Here is a 26,420-nt window from a genome sequence, read left to right on the forward strand (position 1 = left end):
GTTTCATCTGGTAGGGTTACAATATTTGAGAAATATTGATTATATTATGCATTTTGAAGAATTAATTTTAAAAAAGCCTAATTTGAGGAATTTAGCCAATCTGGTAACTCTGCGACACGGAAGCGATTGAAAAGTTGCTTCCATGGATTAGTTAAAAGAAACGTAACTCGCGCAAACTTTGCTCTGCTTTTTTTCCTTAGTCTCTCACTTGTTTCTTAGTGTACCAAAAACGAGAGCAAGGGAAGCGATACGAATCTTCGCTTCCGTAAGCTTCCAACTTTTTTAAAATTAAAACCGAGCTGAAATCACACGGTGACATGAGTTAGAAACCGTTCTAATTTGTATTCAGGTAAAGAAATTACGAAACCGTTTCACTGAAAAATATAATTTTCTCTTTTTTCAATTTTGACAGGGGAAGCAATGCTTCCCTTGCTTCCATTGAGGATACGCCCCTGCTCTACAAGTATGCAAAACTGCCAGGATTAAGCTCTGCAAGAAGCTTTCCCAGTCCGAGGATAAAGATTCAATCAATCGATAAAACTTTCGCGGTTTGAACTTTATTATGCAGATGCAAATGTAAAAAATTCAATTTTTGCATTTTGCATATCTATAATTGGCCAAAGCGCTGCTAGGCTGTTAAAAATTATATAGGCTACATACAGCTCTGAAAAAGTTAATGACTGAGATATTTATTAACATATTCCCTGGCTAACTTCCTTTTCTTTTTAACCTTGTAGTATGTTGCGTATACTGTAGCACTATATTAAACAGAACGCCAAAAAAGAAAAAGCAGAACATAATATGAAGAAAAATAGAAAATTATTGTGCAGATCTTCTAATTGTGACAGCACTCATTTTCACAGTGAAATACAGTACAGTGTTGTTTATGTCTTGAAAACGTCTTGTAATTACCTCTGGAGACGTAATGACTAGGACGTAGCGACTCTGCGCGGTGTGCCGAGGGTCAATTTCGTATATAACGGTTGAATATCGCTGGTCCCGACTTGTACGTTACTTATTTAAATGCTTCAGATATATATACATGTTACACATCCATGTGGTGATATAAGAAAAAAAGAAAAGAAAAATACACGTTCAGGGGAGAAAACTACAAACATAACCATAGGTGAAGCAAGAGAATATCGTTGGACGATGACACTTTACCACTACCGTACTATGAGTAGGCTGCATGTCAGTCTTCCTTGTACAACAAATTACAAGCAACATCACAAAACTTCGATTTTTAAATGAACATCAGCATTTAGCAGGGTACAAATCAGGTTATTTTCAAAGTCTGGGCAGCGTTACAAAAAATTAGATACATTTTGTCACAATAAAGCGTCAATCATTAGTACATTACAGCGAACTTGGTGAGTGCTCACACTTTCAAATCCACATAAACCAAATACACCTTTATACAAACAACTTGTAAGCAACTTTAAAGTTTCTTTTCCATTTAACAGAGACATTGGTCCATAGGTGTGCGACTGTGCGTTATAAAGAAGCATGCAATAAGCTCGAAATATAGCTTGTTTTACATCCACACTACAATGTTTGACAAACGAAGGCACATTATTAGCGGCACAATACAAAGCTCTGATTTGTCTTTTTACATTACTATTGTCACACAACATGTACCGGTACCGTAATCAATAAGCACACCAAGATATTTGGTTGACTGCACAAACTCAACGTGTTGACCTTGAAGGGTCACAACAGAATCACATTCTAAGTTCATGCGTTTGTTACTGAAGCAAATGCAATGTGTCTTTGATGCATTAAACATAATATCATGAAATTTGGCATATTTGGAGCAAAGTGACAAAATAGCTTCGAGACCTTTCAAACTCCGGGCAAAACAACACATATCGCTAGCAAACATTAAATTGTTTAAACATGCACGACCGATGCAGCAGCCTATTGATAATGCATTTAGTCGCTTTGTTAAGTCATCTACATAAACAGCAAAAAGATAAGAGCTTAGGATTCCACCCTGTCTGACGCCAACAGAGTAACTGTACATAAATCAGGGAAGGTAGATCCCCAATGCTTTATTCGCATGTGCTGGTTGCGGAACCAGTAACTTACTTACATGCGAGTTCTACTGTACAGTACAAGGTATAGTTTGTGACGGTATCTTTTCTTGCAACATCGAGTCGATATCTTTTCTTGCTTTCAGTTTGTAATAGAGAAGGAAATCCTAATACGCACACTCACTCAGACGCGAAAAGAAATAAGAATGTGAAGAGCTTTTCTGTTGTTGCTGAAAAGAATCTTTCTAATCCAGAACTTTGGAAATATAAATTCCTCCCATAAACTTTTTAAATCCCTCCTTGGTTACGTTTAAGTATCACAGTGGTACTCGCATACTGCATTCATGATTTCGATATCCATCCAGCTTTCAAAGTTTTTGAATTCACTCCAAATCCAGAAAAATTAGTAAGATGACATGCGTGTCAAGTTATTAGCATGTAGGCCTGCTACATCTATGACAAAAATAGAGAAAATGTTAATGCATATTGAAATTGTACATCAGACCAAAAACGAACCAAACTTTTATTAAAATTCACTGCACAAGAAAAATTGTTTCTTTTGTAAGTCCTGTAGGTTTCGTTTATTAGAGCAGCCCTATTGCCTAGTTTACAATTATGAACAGTTTTGTGACCTGCATACATTAATTTAACAAACAATAAGAAATTTACTTGCCACATTTACTGTACAAAAACTGTATGTATGACAATAAAAGCTTAATCTGCTGCTCAGCTTTCGTATCAACTCTAGCTAATTAGGTTGATCAATCTTAAAATTTACAGTTAATCAACAATGGTTTAGCAGCCTAATGATTTTTTGTTAGTGCTGAATGCAGATAGGCTACTGGTAAATATTAAACTGCTACAATATTTGCTTGTTTTTATTTATAAGGAGTCCTTGTAATTACATGGCACCCACCCTGCACCTTCAACTCATCGAGTCGAGGTTTCACCTACTCTGCGGCAAAAATTACAAGCCCTAAACGGTCAGAGTTTCACCAATTTCATCGAAATACAAGTTTGTCTATTTTTTGTAAATAAACAAAATAGCAAGTTCTGTGAGATTTTTCCAAGTAAACTGGTTAGATTTTCAAAACAATCCAATTCAAATCCACTAGCCTATCAAAGTGAAAACTCTTATCTAAATCCAATAATGTGCCAAATTTCCACTGGATTCGACTCCGAAAATCTGCTTTCAGTTTACCCAAGGAACAACTGATTTAAGGCATCTACATGTGTCGATTATTTATTAATCAACACAATAAAATAAATCTCAATACGTTATCTTTGTAATTTGTGCTGTGCTAAACATGCAAATGAAAGTGATCAACTGTGCATGTGAAGACCATGAAAGCTTTCAAGTGAGTGAGAAACATGCTGAGCTCAACTGCTACAATGACTCTTTCATAAACACAAAACATTAAGCTACTTAAAAATAAAATCCATCCGCCTGTTTTTAGAAGTGGCAAACAAATCAATCACTTGTTTATTAAAATCTTTTGTTTCAGATATCAATCGATTTTCAATTGAGAGCATTGCCAGTGCACTTAATCTTTCGTTTGTCATAGAATTACGCAAAAATGTCTTTATTCTTTTCAGCGTTGAAAAGCTTCTTTCACTTTCAGCAGTAGTCATTGGCGTAGTTATCAAAATTTTTACCAGCTTTGTCACTTCACAAAACGTTGCAGTCAAATTAAATGACATAAATGATTGCAATAATCCTGTGAGGCTTTTAAATGATGCTAAATCAGAACGATTGTAAAGAACTTCCAATTCGCTTCTTAACTTATGTTTATCGAGAACTGGATATAAAGATGTTACCTTGTTCAAAACAGCAGCAAGAAACTGCTTTGAAAACAGAGTAAAGTTATTTACATCAAACAGCCTGCTAGCTTCTAAGTGGCCAGTAAATCGAAAACGCTCTTGACACTGGAAAAGAATTACATCACACACCGCTTTAGCCTCAGTGCTTCTTTCAAGATCAGTTCTTGATCTGCGAGATTCATATTCATCAGTGTCTATGTCATCACATATTTCTCTAACTTTCTGAATGTTTGCCTTAAAGGTTGTCACACAGTCAAAAACTTTCACTGAATCAATATTTCTTGTCTGAAGCTGCTTGTAAAGAATTTCAACATGTGGCATAATTTTTGTGAAAAACTTCAACCAAAACATAAATTCTGGATCATTGAGCACCCTTTTCAAACCAATAGCAGCAGAAACTGTTTCAGTTGAACGGCTGGTTGCTAACTGGCTGAAACATTCCATGAGCTCCTCTCTCAACTCATAAACCATATTCACAGTTCGTGTTTTGAAGTTCCACCGTGTAGAAGAAGGTTTAGGTATTCGTCGCTTAGTAGTAATATTTTCTAAAGTCGACATTCTCAAGGAAGATTTTGAAAAAAAACTTGGAATTCCAGCAAGACTAGCAAAAAAAATTCTGACTCTAGCATTTTGCGATGCTGCTTTCTCAACAATGAGATTGAGTTGGTGAGCATAACAGTGAAGAAAATATGCATTGCTGTACACTTCTCTTATTCGAGCTTGAACACCTGTCTTAACTCCGCTAAGTGCAGCTGCACCATCATATGTTTGAGCAACTAATTTATTAGGTTCACTTCCAATTAAAGGTCTCAGTTCATCTAATAAGAGATTGGATAAGGTTGCTGAAGTCAGATCAACAGGGTTGAAAAACCCCCAAAATCTTTCCACTGGTGTGCCTTCTTTCTCATATCTGAATGTAATAACCATTTGGGATTTTTCAGAAATATCTGTTGTTTCATCTGTCATTATAGCCAAAAATTTTGCACATTTTATCTCATATTCTATTTGCTGTTTGCAAACTTGGAAAATTGCATCTAGAATATCATTTTGGATGGTTTTTGAAGTGCCTTTAAATATGTCATTTGATTCAATGTGGGATTTCAGAGCAGAATCAAATTTAGTTACTAAATCAACCAAGCCACGAAACACTCCTGGGTTTAACGAGCTAGCAGTTTCATTGTGACCTCTCAGAGGAAGTTCAAAATTCCCACAAAACTTAATAAGATCAACTAATTTTGATAGAGTTTCTCGATTTTTTGTAACCTTTTCATTGTGTCGAGCAATAACAATCTGAAATCCAGTATTCAACTGAGTGACAATATTCACTTGTCCCAAATAGGAAAGGTCTATGACATTGTTTACGTGTTTTGAGGAACTTTCATGGTTTTTAATGCTTCTTTGCAAATGAGATAAATCTTTTATTCCCATTTGGGTCCATGCTGTTTCGCCACCAAATAACAGACAAGGAAAACAGTATAAAGCATTGGTTTCATTACACCCAGTGAGCCAATCATGCTTGTTATAAATATCAGAGTTAAACTTTCTGGTATACTGTTTTCCATTGCTTGAACCAGCAGCTGCAGCTTCGATTATCAAATCTGGACTGTGTCTTCCTTTGGTTTTAATCTGTACTTTCTCAGCCAATGTTAACTGTGAAAATTTAATGCTTTTTAAATATGCTACAGTATTGTATTCTGCCATCTCAAAAAAAACACATATTCAAATTCAATTAGGCTTACCACACATAGGCCTACAAGTTAAAATGCCCTTCGCTGTACTAGTAGGCCTACCATACTTACTGTTGTTACATACAGTATGTTTGGCGAGAGGCTCATTTTCAGATACATACACAATATCTGTACCGGTTTGTAGATCAATGTATTATTACAGATTTATTTTTTCAGGTTTTTATTAAATTTTATATAAAAGGCAGCTCGCCTCAGTCATAGAGCTGAACAGTTTGGCCACAAAGTTCAAGTGTGTCAAGTAATTGCCCAATCGGCTCACTCGCCCTAGCAGTTTGGGATATGCGCCTATGCCCATTGCCAGACTATCCCCAGTAGGCCATACATAATACATACTTTTAATTTTATACTATTTTTCCAAAAAGCTGTAGGCTACTGTAGCCAAGCCAACCTGTAAATCTCTCTTCCTCGAAGTGTTGGTTTGGTGCTGACTCAAGGTTGCCAGATGATTTAAAATTCCCAGTCAAATTTCTGCTGAAAAGTAGCCCTCACAGGAGATAAAACAAGTCCAAAAGTAGCCCCAAATATGACAAAATTCCGCAAAAAAAAATTGGTTAAAATGGAACGAAACCAAACCAAAAAGACCGTAACTACTTCGGGTCATAACAAGAAAAAACAAATTATTTCCTTTGTTTCGAGCATTTAAAGAGAATGTCCCCACTGATTGATATAACCCCTGTTGATAATTTGTGCCATAAACAGCGTTTTTTAGGCAACTGACCTCAACTGACTGGTTTGTTTTGATGCTAAACCCGCTACGTAATGCCCAATGTGTTGTTATTGTGAATGCTGCTTCGTTTAGCGGTTTATTTGAGCGTCAGCAAAATCTTACATTTTGTCTACTCTGTGTATCTTGACGTTGAACCAACGTAGTTAGAAGTTTGCGCCGGCAAAGGCAGCTTGTATCTTTTTGAGTATGACGCTATCATTGGAATCATTTCTCTTCTCTTTTCGTACTATATATGAAGTCTGTTCTTAGCGAAACTCATAATTTTAATGTTACATTAGTGAACTACAGTACATGAACGTACCAATTCTGTTGAGAATCGATTTAGTAGTTATAAGGATCGCCCGACAAAATTTCGGTGAGTTTATGTTGCTATTTCATTATTGTTTTTTAGTTATTGATCAACAGAGTACATTTCGACAAAATGTTTAATAATTCGGTTCTTCCGACGTAACATCGATTTGTAGATTTGTTTGCCGTTTTGTAGATTCCTTTGATTCTTATATATCGTAGATTGTTTTAATTTGAACGTGTTTATAACGTCATTTTAAGCGTAATTATTTTATGTTAGTAGCCAAGGTCTTTTCGTTTACAGAAAGACCGTGATCAACGATAGAAGATAACGACATGAGGGTCGGACTGTCTTGCTATTTTCACGCGTCCACGATATACTGGGTGGTATCGTTTGTACATTAAAGTTATCATTTATTTTATACTTCTCATCTATGGGTGTGAGTTCACGGGCGGAACTAAGAATTCATTTTCAACACAACAGGTGTCTACCTTTTTACGAATTCTGCATGTCCTTTTTTGTGAGTTTTTCAGCCACTTTTGTAGGGACCTAGCTGTGTCGTGCATCTTGTCCAGTTTTCTTTTCATACTTCTTGGACTCTGAGAAATGAAGTATGTGTGAATTGTGTGATCGTGCTGCTTGACTGGAGTTGTTGGCACAGATGGTTTGTCAAACGTACCAGCCATCGGAATTGGTGTAGTCTCTGATGTGCTTGGCAATTCTGCAGGCATGTCTGGGCTGCTTCTGATGAGTGGAAGCTTGCGCTTTTTCACAGTCTAAAATGATATAAGGAAGAAATGAATAAAAAAAAAACAGTTAATTGTCTGATGTATGCAGAGTAAAGGACAATAACACAAGACAAAACATCAGTATACTCTGCATATAAGATAAAGTATTCTCCACTTTGGGTAAGGTTGCATTAGACTTTTTTTAATCTTACAACTTATTATATCATACAGAGTAAAAAAAATCACCACGCACACAGAAAATGAATGTGTACATAAAAAAAAATAAGAATACAAACTCAGGAATTGAGAAGCATTATATAACAAAGCAAGGTACTGTAATGGGGTTGTGCGATCCACTCGGTGGCGCTACAAACTGGGTCCTAGCAACACGCTCGCAGTGATTGCTTCAAGCTTTAGCACACTTTGCGTAACACGCGTACAGCTGATATGGGTGGGATGGGAGTGCAGTGTTCTGTTGATGTGCAGGTAAGAAGGTGCATATTACAAAGCTTGATACATTTTAGGCTTGATTTAACGTTGCTGTGGCTATAAAAGCAAATAAGTAAACAGGCTTTTCGAACACATTGCATGACAAGGTATCGACTTGTGGTGACAGGCGAGAGGGAGACAGAGCAGTTTTTGTAGCTATAATCCTTTAATAATGTCCTTGAAGTCTATGATTGTGCTGTCTCTTCCTTGTAATAATAAATTGAGATGATTTAACTCCGTAAACATGTCAGTTAAATAAGCAAGATTTTCTTCAAAATTATCAGCATTCATCACATCAATCAATTTTTTTTCAATCATGCCATTTTGTTTTTGGATTTGTTTGGCAGTTTGCTTCTTTTGCATTTCACTATCAATTTTATTCTGCATAAATGCCTTTACTTCTCTTCTTAGCTGAAATAATCGATTCAAAGCATTGCCTTTTGATTCAAAGCATTTGCCTTTTGGTGACATTAAATAAAAACTCTTCTTTAATGTCATCTTTTATTTTGTAATGGACGTAAACTAGCATCTGTGCACAAGATCGAACTCCAGTGGACTCATCCACTGCAATGCTGAACAAGCCAGATTCTTTAATTTCCTTCACAACAGTCTCCGTAACATTTTCTGCCATTTCAAAAATTTGTCTCTGCACTTTTGTTGGATAGTGAAACTTGCATACCCTGCCATCACCTTTTATATAGGCTACCAAGTACTTATGGACTACTTGTATACCATGCCTTAACCATTTATATAGGCTACCAAGTAGCCTACTTGCATGTTTAACTGTATGATGATTGATGAATCAACCATGTTTGATGGGTGTGCGGAGCACACACTCTGAATATACGCCACTGCAATATCCAGGGTTGCCATCGACATGGACCCCAAAATAAGGACAACAGAAAAAATTAAATTTTTATACAAAATAAAACAAACGTTGTTGAACAAATATCAGCATTTATACGAGCCATTATATATCACATGCCATATTGTTTGCCAGAAACAATGTGTTCCAGCAACTCATTGTTCGTAAAAAAATACTTTGTGCATCTCACGACAACTCAGGTCTAGGTTTACTTCTACTGTAGTAGGGATTTGGCTGTCATTCTGCTAAGTTTAATCACTAATTGTTGAAAATAAGACAAAATAAGGACTCAAATCAAAAAGAAGGACATTTCCTAGCAATAAAGACAGTAATATTTTCTAAGATAAAGTTCTTCAAAATAAGGACAAATCTTAGAAATAAGGACGGTATGGCAACTCTGGCAATATCCCTGGAATGGGGTGATTTACCGATTAGGTCCGTGTTGCGCACCGTGTTTCTGGCGTTCAATTAAAAAATGGTTTTCGATTTCGCCATTTACTCGACAAACCTCCTAAGAAACTCGAGTTGCTAAGCGATCTGTTTCCGACGGCCCTCCCTAATGTACACTTAGTTAATTACAAGCACTTTTGCAACTTTATGAGATGTTTTTCTTATTTTTGTATCACTCTGCGTTCCAACCTTCTAAAAACAAACATGTTTTGATAACTACAATGCATATCCGAATCATATTTTAAGTTATTCTTTCGCCCACACGTAACCAAGCGCTGTACAACGCATCGTCTATATTAGGGTGCGGTGAAAAATTAAAATTTTAGAATTTCAACAAAAAGTATGTCTTAAATGATGGCCCTACACCTAAAAACATGTCTGATGGTGTTTTGGAGTTGTTGCACCCCTAACTGTCCGTGCAACCTTGGAAAGGTGTATGCGGGGGGGCCAAAATTATAAAAAATAGCATAACTCATTATCCATGCGTCGTAGAAAGTTATCTTTTGGCTCTATGGAATCAGAAACACCATGTTTCTATTTGTTCCAAGAGAACTTTTAACTCTAAGAGCAATAGAATTTAAGTTACGTGTAAAAATCGAATTTCAGGCCCAAGAGAACGAGAAAAGTTCAGAACAGAAATCAGAGTAAACGAAGAGAACTTTTTCAGCTGGTTGATGCGATTTATTTTGATGGCAGAAAGGATTTAACTCTAACCTTGGTAAAAGAACAAACAGGAAAAACTTCAATGTCTACACAATTGGAAGAACACTACATTGTTGTTGTGGGTGAGCCAGAGGACTTAGTTTATTCGACACACTTTACAACAAGCAATAGTAAAGGAGAAACACTTGCTGAAAATTTGTATAATGTCTTGTCAGGAACTGATCTGGAGCATAAACTGAAAATTATTGGTTCTGATGGAACTGCTGTGAACACTGGCAATATCAATGGCTGTATTGTAAACCTGGAGAGACACCTTCAACGCCCATTGCAATGGGTAATTTGTTTACTTCATTGCAATGAACTGCCATTACGATTTTTTCCTTACTAGATGGTTGCACAAAAAGTCCTGACAGCTTTTCTGGTGCAATTGGAAAAGAAATTGGCGGTTCAGTTTCCGAATGGCTTATTGCAGAGTTTCAGCCACCACCATATTCCACTTTTCCGACTTTACCAAATGACGTTACTGATGATCTAAGTTCAGACCAATTCTACGCTTATAGAATTTGTTGGTGCATCATTTTAGGAGAAGTGGATGAGGATTTGAGATTTATGGAAGTAGAACCTATCGTGCACTCGCGGTGGTTAACTCTTGGATGTAGAAGATCCAAGAACCTTAAAGTTTTGGCTGAATTTTGTTTGAAAGTATATTTTTCTTCTTGGTTTGACATCAAACTGAATAACAAGATTTCTGATGACAGCAAGAATTTCTTCAGAATGTTGACGACGACGAGCGTGTTATCAAATTTTAAAATCAGCAAGTAAAAGATGAGGCCTTGAAAACTCTTCAAAGAAATGCTTATTTTGGCCACCACGAAAACACCTTGCTTGCAATGTTGTGTGAAGAGGATGATGATATTCGAAGATTGGGTGTAAATAAAATACGAGCATTACGAGATGGCTCTACTTCTGGATGACATCGAGAAGAAAAAGATGTGATTGTTGAAGATGTTGATAATTCCAACCAAGCAATTCGAAAATTTGTTTTACCAAAACTTAATGTCAAGGCAAAGTCATATCATGAACTTACTAATTTGGCACTCGAAAGCATCACAGAGCCACCTGCTGTCAAGGACTTAAGTGATGCTGATTTAAACGTGCTGTATGACAAACCTTTGAGTTTAAAGCATCCCTGTCACAATCAAAGAGTAGAGAGACATGTCAAGCTTGTTACTGAAGCTGCTGGAGCAGTAGCTGGTTTTGAAAAACGAGATGGCATGATACGCCAGCGAATCAAATCAAGAAAACTTATGAAAAAGTTTCATACTAAGCATCAATTTACTGTCGACAAACTCTCTTAGAAAATAAATTTGACAACACATCGTATTGTGTTGTCTGATGCACTGCTTATGATTGTGTAATGTATTCCTTATGATTAATGTCCCACACGTTGATTAGTCAAGTGACAACATTTAAAGAGCTTAGCTTAAGTACCGGTAATTAGCCCAAACTACAGAGTTTCTTGTCCCAAAGTTATTTGAGCGCATCATACACAATTTTGCATCATTGTTTTGTAGGCTACAGTACCAGTATACTATAAGCCAGTGCTCCATTATCGAAATTTGAAGTGTAAGCTCAACAGTCAAGCACTGACACATGACAGAAATGAAAATTTTTCTTGTTTAAATTTTGTCATTGGTTTGTCTAAACTTGTTTTCAATTTTGTGACAGTTTTGCCCACAATATGTCTCAAATTTAGATATTTGAGCATAACTTAAATTCTATTGCTCTTAGAGCTAAAAGTTCTCTTGGAACAAATAAAAACATGGTGTTTCTGATTCCATAGAGCCAAAAATTAACTTTCTACGACACATGGATCATGAGTTATGCTATTTTTTATGATTTTGGCCCCCCCGCATACAACTTTTCAAGGTTGCACGGACAGTTAGGGGTGCAACAACTCCAAAACACCATCAGACATGTTTTTAGGTGTAGGGCCACCATTTAAGACATACTTTTTGTTGAAATTCTAAAATTTTAATTTTTCACCGCACCCTAGTCTATATGCTGCGCAAGGCTAGTTCTCGTCTAGAAGGACCCAGTTGTACCGCCGCTAGTGATTTCGTGGTATCCTGTCGCACAACCCCATTTGGGGTGAATAGGGACTGCGGGGTGAATAGGGACAAAACAGATTTTTGTATGTTTTTAAAAAAAATTACTTAAACTTAATATTTCAAAAACAATATTTGCTTTGCACATACATATAAGTTTACAGGTTGTTTAAGGCTGATAACTTTTTTGAATAATATAGTGTAACTGCAAAGAGACCAAATCACTTGGGTAAGTTTTTTTCTTATTTGTTTATTATTATGGTCAAAACTTTGTTTATGGAAATCGGTTTAGTAGAAAATACACTTTTTCTGGGTTTCCACCTTGTTGGGTTGGTTATCGCACATATAATAAAAAAAAAATTGGACCAACTATGTTTACGTTGATTGTGCTTAATTTTTATTTCATTTTTCAAGACAAAAATTTCAACTTTTGTGGGGTGAATAGAGACAATGCCAAGAAATTACAAATCGAAGTTGGGAGCCAAGAGCTACAATAAATATGATGCCAACACCTTGCAAAAAGCTCTTGAAGCTATAGGCCTAGATAGGGGAAAGACTTACAGAAAAGTCACAGAAACGTTCAACATTTCAAAAAGTGTATTGGCAAGACATCACAAAGTCAAGATATGAAGCTCCAAGGAGGTCAGCTGGCTTTAGGAGAAGCATTAGAGGAGCATCTAGTTGGTCGACTCTTGCTATGTGCACAGTGGGGCTACTCCTCATGGTTAAATTTGACACAAGATGCATCATAAAAGCTCAATTTGATAGAAGGGGAATTCAACACACAAAGTTTAAGAATAATATGCCGAGTAATGACTGGGTAGAATCGTTTCTCAAACGGCACAAAGATGTGTTGGCTCTTGAGCTGATGTTTCTACTTACTTTAGACAATTATACGTGGACAAGTAATTATTGGACTGAAGTGGGATGCATTTTTGTAAAAATTTGACTGCATCTTTTAATGTTGATTGATTTTTAATAAAATTTTGATTTTTCAATTTTTTGACGTTTTATTCTAATAAGAAAGCTTTTTGCAATATGCCAAGCACTGGCAGTTTCAAACCCTTGCATTATTTCAAATTCAAAGCATCAAGTGCCAAAGCTTCAGATATGGTGTTCCTATTCATCTCATGCGTAGACCGAAAAGGTTTAAAATTAGAAAAAAAATAAAATGTCCCTATTCACCCCAAACTTTGGGTGCGATCAAAACAGTCCCCTTCAAAATGGTCAGAGCATATGGAGGAATACTGACCAGGTGTCCACTTGTCCCTCTTCATCTTGACGAGCCACTCTTTCAGAAGGGCAGAACCCGCTTTGGGAAATCTGTAAATTGATTAAGAAAAAAATACACTCTTTTAAGTACAAATGTAGGTGGTGGACAAAATAATTCAAGGCAAATCAATCATATTCTGTAATTCCATGGTTTAGGCATGCATGTCAGTGCTTGTTTTTTTTTCTTCTTTTGTTTTTCTCTGTCTCTTTCATTTAACATTAGCTAGCATAACATTGCTTTTGCAACCTTAATTTTAATTTTTCCTTGACCTTAACTGTTTATATAACATAGCTTAGCTTAGCCTGACTTAACTTTGTCTTTAGTCACTGTTCACAACATCAAGCCAACCAACACCACACAACCTGCAAAATCACTGGAATATGACATGTAGAGCGACAATAAACAGACAAAAAACTGCTGTTGTTAATATTAAATTTAAAAGAAAATCATGAAACTGTACAGGCAAAACTTCTAGCTTTTAAATCATTCCATCTAGTTTCAAGATCTCACGTACACGAAAACGAATGAATGGGACCGATATATCGACTATAAACGCCAAAATTTTCGTAGCAGAATTGCCCAAGTCAGATTCGGAGGTAAAAAGCCTGATTTAAGTAGCCTACTTATTTGGTCACTTAAACACATTAAATAATATAGCTTACCTATGAAAAGTTTTCCCTGATCCCTTTTTGAGGTGATTTGTGCAGTTAATAGCTGCACAATAAGGCATTTTGCAAACAATTTGTAGCACGTATATCAACTTGAGAAAGCTCCAGCAGTGAATACCATGTGCTAACAAAGCTGGCGGCTAGCAAGTTGCGACGGTGCCGCATAAAGCGCTCTATGACGCTTCTACTCTCTTAGGATTTCTATCGGCCAGAATGACACCGCGGTCATTCTGGCAGAATACTTTTGCGCGATCCGCCTGAAAAAATGATCCGTAAAATATTGCGCGGTAAACAATGCGATGAAAGCAGCAACACCCGGAAGCTGATAAAATCACTTCTCGTTACCACATCAAAGCAAATGTTATATTTTTTCCATAGGCAAATGAACAGTGCACACAGAAATTTAAATAAAAAACTCGATTTTTCAAAGATAAAGCAAGTGCAATTGCGAAAAGTAAGACATAAAATCGTATATTAAGACTGCTATATGTGATTTGGCAAGAAAATTAAGCATCACAAAAACGTATATAAAAATACTTTTCCGGAATATTCTTCGAAATTTTCTTTTTGAATCGTGTTCAGAATTAAATTTCCTTTACAGGGGTGTCAATCTCGTGATGCGGCAGACGAAAGAAACGCGAACAGAATGATTTAAAAATGGGGTAAATATTTTACGAAGGCTAGTAGGCTAGATGTAAAGCAAGTATACGGGCAGTTGAATTAACAAGTAACCATGAGCATGTAATTAGTATCAATAGCTGATGCTAATAGCGCAAGGCAGCTTACCATAACAAGATTTATTAAACTACTATCAGTACCTATTGTCATTTTACAGTAAACAGAGATTATTTACGATAAACAGTAGCCCTTCTATTGTCAGACGTATTAAAAGCCTTCATATCCCCTTCTCTAGATATCCCTGATTGAATCCAATGCATGTAAAATTTAGGTGGCACGTGTTGCGGATTATAGCTTTATTCGAAGATGTCCCTAGTGGTGTCAATTATGCAAAAATTGTATTATTTTATTTAATGTCGTAAAATATGCTCCATCTTTAAACCGTTCTGCGGAGAGTTTCTCCCAAATGCCCACCTATTGATGCATATCCCTGGAAAGGTAATTTAATACTGAATCCGATGCATGTAAAATTTAAGTGGCACGTGTTGCGGATTATAGTTCTATTCGAAGATGTTTGGAGAGGTGTTTTTTATGCAAAAATCGTATTATTTTTTTGAATATTATAAAGATATTATCCATCTTTGAACCGTTCTGCTGGACGTTCCTCCCAAATGCCCACCTATTGGTGCACATCCCTAGAAAGGTAATTTAATACTGAATCCGATGCATGTAAAATTTAAGTGGCACATGTTGCAGATTAGGCTATAGTTTTATTTAAGATTTTTCGAACGTATGTCAGGTCGCATTTTATGCCTCGCACTTATTCACGGATAACTTTTTTAGGCGAAAAACGGAAAAATTATTTTGCTAGAATGACCACCCTCATTCTGGCAGAATAATTTTGCGCGATCCGCCTAAAAAAATGATCCGTAAAAAATTGCGCGGTAAACAATGCGATGAAAGCAGCAACATTCGGAAGCTGATGAAATCACTTCTCCTTACCACATCAAAGCAAATGTTATATTTTTTTCATAACCAAATGAACAGTGAACACAGAAATTTAAATAAAAAACTCGACTTGTCAAAGATAAAGCAACTGCAATTGCGAAAAGTTAGACATAAAATCGTATCTATTAAGACTGCTAAATGTGATATGGCAAGCAAAGTAAGCATCACAAAAACGACAATCAAAATATTTTCCCGAAATATTTTTCGGAATTTTATTTTTGAATCGTGTTCAGAATTAAATTTCCTTTCCAGGGGTGTCAATTTCGTGGTGGGGCAGACGAAGAAAACGCGAGCACAATGGTTTAAAAATGGGATAAATGTCTTCCGTATTTAAAAATAAATGGAGATTTTGACGTTTTGACACGCCTTCAATTAAGCGTCTATAAAAATATTTTCCCGAAATATTTTTCGGAATTTTATTTTTGAATCGTGTTCAGAATTAAATTTCCTTTTCAGGGGTGGCAATTTTGTGGTGGGGCAGACAAAGGAACCGCGGGCAGAATGATTTAAAAATGGGGTAAATATCTTACGTATTATAAAACTAAATATAGATTTTGACGTTTTGACACGCCTTCAATTAAGCGTCTATAAAAAACATTTTTCCGAAATATTTTTCGAAATTTTATTTTTGAATCGTGTTCAGAGGTAAATTTTCTTTCCAGGGGTGGCAAGCTCGTGGTGGGGCAGACAAAGGAAACGCGAGCAAAATGGTTTAAAAATGTGGTAAATTTCTTACGTATTTAAAAATAAATAGAGATTTTAACGTTTATAGACGCCTTCAATTAAGCGTCTATAAAAATATTTTCCCGAAATATTTTTTGGAATTTTATTTTTGAATCGTGTTCAGAATTAAATTTCCTTTCCAGGGGTATCCATTTCGTGGTGGGGCAGACGAAGGAAACGCAAGAAGAATGGTTTAAAAATGGGGTAAATGTCTTACGTATTTAAAAATAAATGGAGATTTTAACGTTTATAGACGCCTTCAATTAAGCGTCTATAAAAATATTTTCCCAAAATATTTTTCGGAATTGTATTTTTGAATCGTGTTCAGAATTAAGTTTCTTTTCCAGGGGTGGCAATTTCGTGGTGGGACAGACGAAGGAAACACGAGCACAATGGTTTAAAAATGGGGTAAATGTCTTACGTATTTAAAAATAAATAGAGATTTTAACGTTTATAGACGCCTTCAATTAAGCGTCTATAAAAATATTTTCCCGAAATATTTTTCGGAATTTTATTTTTGAATCGTGTTCAGAATTAAATTTCCTTTCCAGGGGTGGCAAGCTCGTGGTGGAGCAGACGAAGGAAACGCGAGCAGAATGGTTTTATTTTAAAAATGGGGTAAATATCTTACGTATTTAAAAATAAATAGAGATTTTAATGTTTATAGACGCCTTCAATTAAACGTCGCGTTTCCTTCGTCTGCTTACCATGAAATTGACACCCCTGGAAAGGAAATTTAATTCTGAACACGATTCAAAAATAAAATTCTGAAAAATATTTCGGAAAAGTATTTTTATTGTCGTTTTTGTGATGCTTACTTTTCTTGCCATATCACATATAGCAGTCTTAATAGATACGATTTTATGTCTAACTTTTCGCAATTGCAGTTGCTTTATCTTTGACAAGTCGAGTTTTTTATTTAAATTTCTATGTTCACTGCTCATTTGGCTATGGAAAAAATATAACATTTGCTTTGATGTGGTAAGGAGAAGTGATTTTATCAGCTTCCGAATGTTGCTGCTTTCATCGCATTGTTTACCGCGCAATTTTTTACGGATCATTTTGGTTTGGTTTGGTTTGGTTTTGAAGCTTTATCCTCGGACTGACAAAGCCTTGATAGGTTATTCCTGGTACTTGTTCGCATACTTGTAGAGGCACTTGACGCAGGGCCGGTTACCGAGATTGGCAGAGTGAAGTTTTCCGATTGTTGAAGTCTTGTTGCCGAGAAATTATTCCATTCACTAGGTGCCGCTGAATGGAGAGCAGTCCTGAAATGCGTTGCTCAAGCGCACACCCCGAGAGTCGAACCAGCGCCGTGTGATCTTGAGCCCGGCGCGTAACCACTGCGCAAAATTATTTTGCCAAAATGACGGTGGTGCCAGAATGAGGGTGGTCAGAATGACGGTGGTGAAAAAAATGCTCAAATAAAATCAATAGTCCGCCCCATTAGCTCAGTGCCTCAGTGATTACACACCCGGCTCAAGATCACGCAGCGCAAGTTCGACTCTCGGGGTGTGCGCTTGAGCAACGCATTTCAGGACTGCTCTCCATTCAGCGGAACCTAATGAATGGAATAATTCCCTGGCAACAACAATCGGAAACTTCACTCTGCCAATCTGGGTAACCGGCCATGTGTCAAGAGCCTCTACAAGCAGTGCAGGATTAAGGTGGATGCTATTGATGCTGCAGCATTAGGCCCATTCCTGAAATAGGCCCAGACGAAAACAGACGTGAATTTTCCGGACGCTGAACAGTTTTCCTTTGCTTAATTAACCCACAAATAATTCTTATTATGAAATTTGTAGTCCGACTTTCGCACGCCTAGGCACAGTGTAACGCCTAGGCACGTAAGATAAAGCAAGATTTTGGCATAGACTACTTATTTAAGATGAAAAATTATAACACTTTTCGAGCTGTTTCAGGGCCCTTCATTACTTCAGCCGCAGATAAGATGCACGGCTTTATTAACTCTTCCCCAATCGTGTATGCTTTTTTTGGTTTTAACTATTCGTAGAGAAACTAGATAGGATTCATGAAGAAAGGATTTTTCGGTAGTCGTCATCTTTTCATTTGCTTTTTTTAATCGTTCATATCAGAGAATATTCGTCCAAAATATTCAAGTGGCTTGCCTTCAAGATTGTTGTGCTTTGAATGAAAGTGACGAACAACTTTAGAAGGTTTCATAACGTCATTTGGCAGAATTTGGGAGCACACCAAACATTAGGGCCGTGACGATTGTTCACTACCCGGAACTATTGTAAAACCAAGCTCCAAGTATTTTTATTGTATTGCCTGACAAATTCCCCTTTTCGTTTCTTACTTCCCTCTGTGACACTCAACTTATCTGCATATGCCCTTTTCGTAGTTTACATTTGCACCTACTGATACTTGGTTCATTTCCATTTTGAGAATTATTTGTTTCAAAAGTCTTAGTTTTTTCCTTCTTGTTAAAATACACTTGTTGGTTCGTTGATTCCATATTAATCCTTCTGTAGTTTAACAGGACAAGCTATTGCAGCATCTGAAAAGTGAATATGCGCACCCAGAAATCGGTGAGTGTGAACGAGTCAGCAGAGCTTACCATGTACAAGCTTTTGTCGTCGTTGAACCTTTCTCAAACATTTCCAAACGTCGAGATTGCTTTGCGCATCTATCTGTGCTTGATGGTGTCTAATGCCTCCGGCGAGCGGAGCTTCTCAAAACTGGGAATAGTCAAAGGAGAGCTGCGGTCCTCGATGAGGGAGGAAAGGCTAAACATGCTGGCGCTTATGAGCATTGAACATGAGGTGCTGAGCAGCCTTGACTGCACTGACATGATCGAAGATTTCGCGCTTGCTAAGGCTCGAAAAACAGTAGTATAAATAAGCAGCACTAGCGCAGCATTGACAATATGCCAACGTTAAGTTGATCTGGATTAGCCTTTTCTTCATTAACTCCGCTTTTCAGGCAATATTGGTATTGAATTGTGTTGGTGTTACATAGCCTGATGTTACTCTCGAGTTTTTACGATAACACGTCGTTATTATTGTTCATGTTCATTAAAATTTGGCTGACTGCGTCGAAAGCAATAAAGGCTCTTTGGTCGGTCTGATTACGCGTGTACGGTGGAGTCAGAGTGTCGAATGCATACGTACCAATGCCAAAAAAAAATAGGCCTGTTTTTGCGCTGCAGCATCAGGCCCAGTTTCGTCTTAATCCGGCCCTGTCTACAAGTATGCGAAACTACAAGGAATAACCAATCAAGGCTTTGTCAGTCCGAGGATAAAGATTCAAAACCAACCAGCCAATAAAAGTTTTTGTATCTGCTAGTGCTACCGTATGTGTTTAAAAAGTTAGCAATAAACTCCATGGCGTAGCTAGGGAATGTGCCGCCCGGGCGAATTCAGATTTTGCCGCCCCTCCAAGAAAATGCATGTGAAAATGAAATGCGTTTTTTTATCATTATAATCAAAATCAAAAATCGTAGTCTGAAAATGCCACCCGGGGCGGTCCGCCCCTATAGCTACGCCACTGAATAAACTATGTAATGGTACCGTTACCATCCTTATTAAGTGCATATTGCCAAGTCATGAATAAAATTTATTTTTACAGGTTTTTAGTCAAAGGTTAGTAAATTTGTAATGATTGGTGAGGTCTCTCATTAATCATGCTTATTAAAGTCAAAACTTTGACTGGCAAAGAAATTGAGATTGATATTGAAGCGAATGACAAAGTAGAACGTATAAAAGAAAGAGTTGAAGAAAAAGAAGGAATTCCACCACCGCAGCAACGATTGATATTTGGTGGAAAGCAGATGAACGACGATAAAACAGCTTCAGATTATAAGATTGTTGGTGGATCTGTGTTACACTTGGTTTTAGCTCTACGTGGAGGCTGTTTCTAATACTCCTGTCAAGCCAACAAACAAAAACTAATAATTTCTTGAAATCTCATAATCAATTTTGCAATATGACCATATATCTGCTGCATATTTATGACCGAAATGGAAGTTCTCTTTATGAGAAAGAATGGTGCAGGCGAAAGGCTTCTAACTTACCAAAAGAACAAGAAAGAAAATTAATGTTTGGAATGCTGCATTCAATGAAGTCATTTGTATCAAAGATGTCACCGAGAGATAGGTAAGCAACTAAGCATGTCACATTAAATCTGTTTGTTAGAAATGTTTGAAAACAGTTCAACTGTCTGTTTGACATGTCTATGCACTATGCAGGCCTCGAAATTCACGGCGGACACGGTGATCATGTCCGCCGTCACAGCATGTGATGTCCGCAGGAAGTACCATCTAGATCGGTCATATTTGTCCACCGAGAAATAACACAGGAACTAATGACACAAATCGTCATTGTATAGCATGAACACTGAACAGTTGTTGCAAGAATATAATTAACCGCATCTAAAAAATGTGAATATTATAATGTATCCCTTAGCTTCCATTCAAGCAGGAAAACTTTCGATTTTTATGTTGCTTCAACGATTGATGACATTGAATCAGCGTAACAAAGGTGAATTCTTCGCTAAGAATCGATGGGAGTACCGGTACTTCTACACTAATTACGCACAACTTAGTTCAAGTGTTACGTCACAATGTCTGGCTTTGATCTCCGAGTAATATTGATAAGGCAAGGTTGGTTACAAAATTAGGTTCTACGAGTAGGCTATTACAGCAAGATGCAGCAAAATTTGTTAAGTTTTGGTATTACCGTAAGAAAAGGCCAGAGAAAATTCACTTTCGCTAACATGATACGCAAAAGTAAACCTGAAGAAAAAAGCCTAGTGAAACTTTGCTCATCAGGAAAAAGTAGCGTTGGTGTAAAAGTTTTCCGGCTTGTGCCCAGAGCATTGTGACGCAAGAAGCCACACGACCTCGTTCGGTGGAAGTTAATCAGTTATGCAGCGTATTAAGCAGCTACGCGGCGCTTGGTCTGATGAAAGCCTTTCGAATTGACTTCTCTGAAAATTTAAAAAGCCTTTTAAACCGTAGCTATAGTTATCAAATGGCAAAGAATTATCAAGATAAAGTGATTAAGCATAAGGATTGATGCTAAAACTGGTGTGTCCGCCGTGAAACTTAATTTGTCCACCGAGATAGCTGCTTAGACCGGACACGTTTGTCCGCCGTCGACAAAAACGAATTTCGAGGCCTGCTATGATTGTCAATATATACACATTAAAATTCGTAGCTGGTATACCAGGCTTTGCCCTGGTAAAAATACCTTGACGACTTTGCTTTACGGTTCATACACTTCACCCTATATGTCTTGGTTGATTTCAATCTTTGACATGTACGAATGTCATAGTATTTATAACCAGGGCGGAGACTTGTACACTAGCTCCAAAATTCTTCACTTGTGAAAAGTTAGCCATGTTTACCAATTAAAAAAAAGGAAACTGTGGTTATTTTTAGAGTTGAATGCAAGTGAATCATAAGTTGCTTGTCTTAGTCAAAATATTTCATAAGGTTACAACTTCTGTACATGCATGAGCTGCCTGTTTACTGTCTGCCCAATAACCAAGTCCATTTATTGACAAACTTGGTGAACAAAAAAGCAGCGATCAAGTAAAACAAAGTTTGATTCTCAAAGTTTGCGCTTGGGCAATGCACTTCAAGGACAGATCTCCATTCAACGAAACTTAGTGAATGAAGTAATTCACAGGCAACAACATTTCAACATCACTCTGTTAATCTTGGTAATTGTGCCTGCATCAGTGGATCAAAGCCTTTAAAAGAAACATGCAAAACTGCCAGGATTGAGCTTCCAAAGAGGTTTTCTCACTCCAAAGATATAAGGTATAACACAACCAAATCAATTTGATTTTTAAAACAGAAATGTTTTTGTGTAGTTGTCTACTGACTACAACTTTGTGCTGTTACTTTAGTTATGTTGACAAAAATAGACAAGTTTTATTTCAGTCAAGAAGGGTTTCTGAGTTACGCAACCAGCAGATATAAACTCCACTTCTATGAGTCTCCTACTGGTTTAAAGTTCATTTTGATGACAGATATTCATGTTGGAAATATCAAGGAAATTCTGAAAAAGATTTACAGCTCAGTAAGCCATGTAATATCAAGTTTTTAACATTGGTGCATGTACTATTGTACTGTAGAATTTTTGTATATTAATTACGTTTATACCAGGAGTGGGAAGACATGTTCAATAAAAGAGTCACTTGTAAAAAACAGCAAACACCTGCGAGCTGCACAATATGCAGTAAAATAGCAAAACAATGCAAGCTTTACATGAAATAACTTAACAAAAATAAAAAACAACAAACACAATATTAAGTTATTGTTTGATTTGCTAATCTCTGAAAATTTGGACGATGTGTTGTCAAAGCAGTACTTTAACTCAGTGGTTAAGTGCCCAACGCAAGATCAAACGGCGCTGGTTAGGCTCTCGGGGTGTGCGTTTGAGCAACACATTTCAGGTCAGGTCATTTTCAGCTCTCCATTCAGCAGCATCCACTGGATGGAATAATTCCTCGGCAACAACTATTGGAGATGTTTCTCTGTCAAATCGGTAATCGTGTGTCAGTGGTTTAAAGCCTCTACAAGTATGCGAAACTGCCAGAAATAACATAATATCAAAGGCTTTGTCAGTTTGAGGAAAAAGATTCAAAAACCAAACCAATTGTCCCAAGTGTTCATTTGTTACAATTGCAGGATGTTTTGATTTCACAAACTTCATTTCAGAAAATGAACATTCACAACCCTAACTCCAGCTAAATATTTGGGCAGTTGTCGAGCATCTGCTGAATTGATGTTTAAATCGCGGATCAAGACATTTTTTAGCGGCCGACCTGTCGCTAGATAACTGACAACGGCCGACCTGTCGCAAGGGTCATCTCACTGCTAGGGACTTGCTGTAATGCAAAAGTTATTCAAAATCTACAGTTGAAACAAAAACAGTTTGAAGTAAATATTTGAAAAGGCAAGCAAGATGCGCTTGGGCGATATGTATGACTATATATATATTTTTTTAAGCCTTTTTAACGTGCCTTGTCACTTTTTGTACAAGAATCTCATCAGAATGTAACATTTTTAAAAATCTTCGATCGTCATCATTCAAATTTGGTTTTGTCCCATCTACTGGGGGTGGCCGATTCTTTTCTTGCAGCAATTGCCTTCACCCCTGTTCTTCAATCTTCATCTTGTTTTGTCCATTGCATCTTTTTCGTTCAGTCCGATTTTGTCTGTCTCACTCTTCATCTGTTGTTTTTGGACGTCCCCATTTCCTCTTCCCAACTCCCTTTCCTTATATTTTCTTTCCTTATTCAATAGTCTCCCTCATCTGTAGCATATCCATCAGCCCTTTAATATTTTTCTTCCTCCTCGTTTTTACCCCACATATTGCTCTTACTGTTCTCAAAATTGCAAGTTCACTCTTTCTTAGCACCCATGTCTCGCTGCAGTATAAATTCACAGGCCCCACACAACTACGATAGATTTTCCCTTTTATTTTTAACGAAAATGTCTTTCCGAATAACATTTTCCCACATTCTCCAAACTTTGCCCGAACCAGCTTTGCCCTTCTTTGCTACTTCGCGCCCATTTATTTGGTCACCCAAATAACAGAAATTTAATACTATTTCAATTCCATGAGAAGAACTCTCTGCAATCCACAACTAAATCTTTTCCTTGATCGCATTTCCCACAAACAAAACACTTTGCCATTCTTGCTGTAGCTCTCCTCGTATTGTACATATGTTTAACTGGTTTTAGTTTGATTGATTGATTGAATCTTTATCCTCGGACTTGGAAAGCTTCTTGCAGAGCTTAATCCTGGCGGTTTCGCAATTCGCATACTTGTAGAATGTAGAAAGCCTCTAGGCTTTGAATCACTAACGCAGCCCGGTCACCGAGATTGACAGAGTGAAGTTTCCGACTGTTGAAGTGTTGTTGTCGAGAAATTATTCCATCCATTAGATGCCGCTGAATGGAGAGCAGTCCTTAACTTGCGTTGCTCGAGCGCACACCCCGAGAGTCGAACCAGCGTCGCTTAATCTTGAAGCATCTTCGTTCCAGAAGTCACGCGATAACCAACTGAGATATCGGGGCTAGTTTCAATGTTTATTGTGTTTCAGGTTTATGTTGCTTACGTCGTCAGAAACCCTCTTTGCAGCATGGAAGAGCCAATTACCTGCTCCCTATTTGAGAACAAGCTGCAAGCATTCATGACTGGACTATCGTTTTTCGAAGACACCAACTGATTTCATGTAGTTGTACGCTTTGCTATTGACAGTATCTTGGCCGGGGTTTTGGCGTCTTGGCAATGATGACTAGAAATTTTGAACTTGTATTTTGATACTGCGCTCCTTGCTCCCCTTAGCTACCCCACTGGCCATTTAACAAACCAACTTTTGCAATGCATCTATTCTGTGTATGCGATAGACAAAGCCAAATATGCTTATAAGGCATTACAACAGTTAAAATTTCACCTCTAGGCCTATTGACGTTTGAAGTGTAGCAGCAGTTTGCTTCACGCCTGAAAAAGATACGGACGATAACAATCTGTGCATCACATTTTGAATGTCATTTCTCAGTTGAATATCTTCTAAATTTCTGTGCTTGAAATCAGGCATAGCCTACGCATGGCGTTGAAGTATTACAAAACTTTATTTTGGCGATTTTCATCCTCCAGTTGTACTGATATGTGAAATGTAGAACAGTAAATAAATTCGACGTACCGTAATAGCGGCTGCATAATAGCGCAATAATGCGTAATAGCGTAATACAGTAGTCTGGTTTGGTTTACCTCTGATGTATTCCTGAAAAACGATACGCTCAAAGACAAATTGTCATTGTATACAGTATAAAATTAATAACCGGAGCTGTTTTCAGCATTGTTTGCTGTTATCAAGATGGTTTTTAGGCTGTTGGCACATCTTAAAACCAACCAAAAAGCGGTATAAGTTGATAGCTCAGTTAGTTAAGCGTCCTACTTTGGACAAGCTGGTTTTCGGAATGTGCACTTGAGCAACGCATTTTAAGAACCCCTTTCAATTCAGCGGGACCCAATGAATACAATTTGGTAGAGAGGTTACTTTTCTAAACCATAAACAGACATAACTAAGCAACAACAATACATTTAACTTAAAGCAGGATCAGAAAATGACAACATCGTGATTAAAAGTCTATGCGTCACCTCCCGCCTGTCATATTCGTAACAACTCGATTGATCTTCTCCTCACTGATCCTTTCGCGATGGCAATAAAATAGGCTACACACAAATCTGGGAGGCAATCGGAAGCCATTGTTGAGAGTAGCCAGGTCTTGACCCTCTTCATGCATGAAAAAGACCTTTCAGCCTCAACTGTTGTTGCTGGCAAGGCCGGGATGACTTGGATTGCATTGTGCACTCTTGGATAATATTTAGCACTCCGAAGAAGTTCTTGTAAACGTTACTGGTTGACTGGAGAAGTCAGAGAAGACCTCCGGAGAATTACTTCGCTGTCAAGGTTATCCAAAAAATACAAATGCTCAATCTCATCTGTCTTGATTGGTTTGTTTGGTGGAAGGATGGATAGCAACGCAAAAAAGTGAAGGGTCGTCACTGAATCGATCCCGAAGAGAGCTACTCAATCCGTCGATGTATGGGACATACACAGAACGCTGAAAATACTGGGAAACCGATTTAGCACAGACAGCACCGTAAACTTGTACCTCCACTATTCTGGGCATTGTCAGCTCTTGTAGCTACTTCGAGTAGGCCCACTTCGCATGCTTCTTTGTATAGCCTATATGTTCAGCAAAATGTTCAGGCCGTTGCGGTCATGGTAGAGAACGCTCTGTAGTGAAGTGATCAGGCTCTTCACGCAAAGCCGGAAAGTGACTTAAAAATACTTCATTTGTTTTTACAAAATATACTGCTGTCTTTCTGTTATGTCTAAAACAACTTCTGGGGGGTGTTAATTGCTAGATGTCTTGGAAAACGATATAATTTTGTCAAGGATATTTTGTACAAATTTTATTTTATTTTCAACAAAAGGCTCAATTTCGGAATTTAAACTTTGCAAATTTGTGAGGGGCTATGGCCCCTTTCGCCCCCTCTGGCTACGTCTATGGCTGCGTAATGTTTCATGTATCATTTTGTGTCAGCAAGTTAAGAAGTTTCTCCAATGTTTAGATTAGACCGTGTTTTGCTATGATACTGTATGATTATTTAGTATTTCTTTTGTAGGCTTGAAAAGGGCTATATGAATAGCCGAAAG

The 26,420-nt window shown here is 37.3% G+C and overlaps 2 protein-coding genes across 4 annotated transcripts; one reads left to right on the top strand and one right to left on the bottom strand.

The window, feature by feature from the left end:
• Positions 1 to 747: 747 nt before the first annotated feature.
• LOC145766982 (peroxynitrite isomerase THAP4-like) lies at positions 748 to 14,060 on the bottom strand. 3 transcript variants are annotated; one of them, XM_082578705.1, is made up of 4 exons: positions 13,857 to 13,868; positions 13,174 to 13,244; positions 7,110 to 7,394; positions 748 to 2,486 (listed from the first exon to the last, which is right to left on the bottom strand). In XM_082578705.1, the coding sequence occupies exons 3-4, from the start codon at positions 7,347 to 7,349 to the stop codon at positions 2,481 to 2,483; spliced, it is 246 nt and encodes an 81-aa protein (XP_082434831.1). In that variant the 5' UTR covers positions 7,350 to 7,394; positions 13,174 to 13,244; positions 13,857 to 13,868; the 3' UTR covers positions 748 to 2,480. The 3 variants fall into 3 exon arrangements, with proteins under 3 accessions (XP_082434831.1, XP_082434832.1, XP_082434830.1); XM_082578706.1 differs by lacking the exon at positions 748 to 2,486 and having other exon boundaries at positions 7,026 to 7,217; positions 7,298 to 7,394; positions 13,857 to 14,060; XM_082578704.1 differs by lacking the exon at positions 748 to 2,486 and having other exon boundaries at positions 7,026 to 7,394; positions 13,857 to 14,060.
• Positions 14,061 to 20,014: 5,954 nt separating this feature from the next.
• On the top strand, positions 20,015 to 25,049 carry LOC145766169 (trafficking protein particle complex subunit 1-like). The gene is made up of 3 exons (XM_082577823.1): positions 20,015 to 20,329; positions 22,123 to 22,261; positions 24,294 to 25,049. The coding sequence occupies exons 1-3, from the start codon at positions 20,160 to 20,162 to the stop codon at positions 24,417 to 24,419; spliced, it is 435 nt and encodes a 144-aa protein (XP_082433949.1). The 5' UTR covers positions 20,015 to 20,159; the 3' UTR covers positions 24,420 to 25,049.
• Positions 25,050 to 26,420: the final 1,371 nt, after the last annotated feature.

The sequence above is a fragment of the Aplidium turbinatum genome, chromosome 3 (assembly GCF_918807975.1).
Source record: "Aplidium turbinatum chromosome 3, kaAplTurb1.1, whole genome shotgun sequence".
NCBI lineage: Eukaryota > Metazoa > Chordata > Ascidiacea > Aplousobranchia > Polyclinidae > Aplidium > Aplidium turbinatum.

Bases quoted from the DNA above. Each gene is read 5' to 3' on its own strand.
- LOC145766982 (XM_082578705.1), bottom strand. From the start codon at position 7,349: ATGCCTGCAGAATTGCCAAGCACATCAGAGACTACACCAATTCCGATG.
- LOC145766169 (XM_082577823.1), top strand. From the start codon at position 20,160: ATGACCATATATCTGCTGCATATTTATGACCGAAATGGAAGTTCTCTT. The intron at 20,330-22,122 runs GTAAGCAACTAA...GTTTTATTTCAG, and splicing joins AAGATGTCACCGAGAGATAG to TCAAGAAGGGTTTCTGAGTT. The intron at 22,262-24,293 runs GTAAGCCATGTA...ATTGTGTTTCAG, and splicing joins TGAAAAAGATTTACAGCTCA to GTTTATGTTGCTTACGTCGT.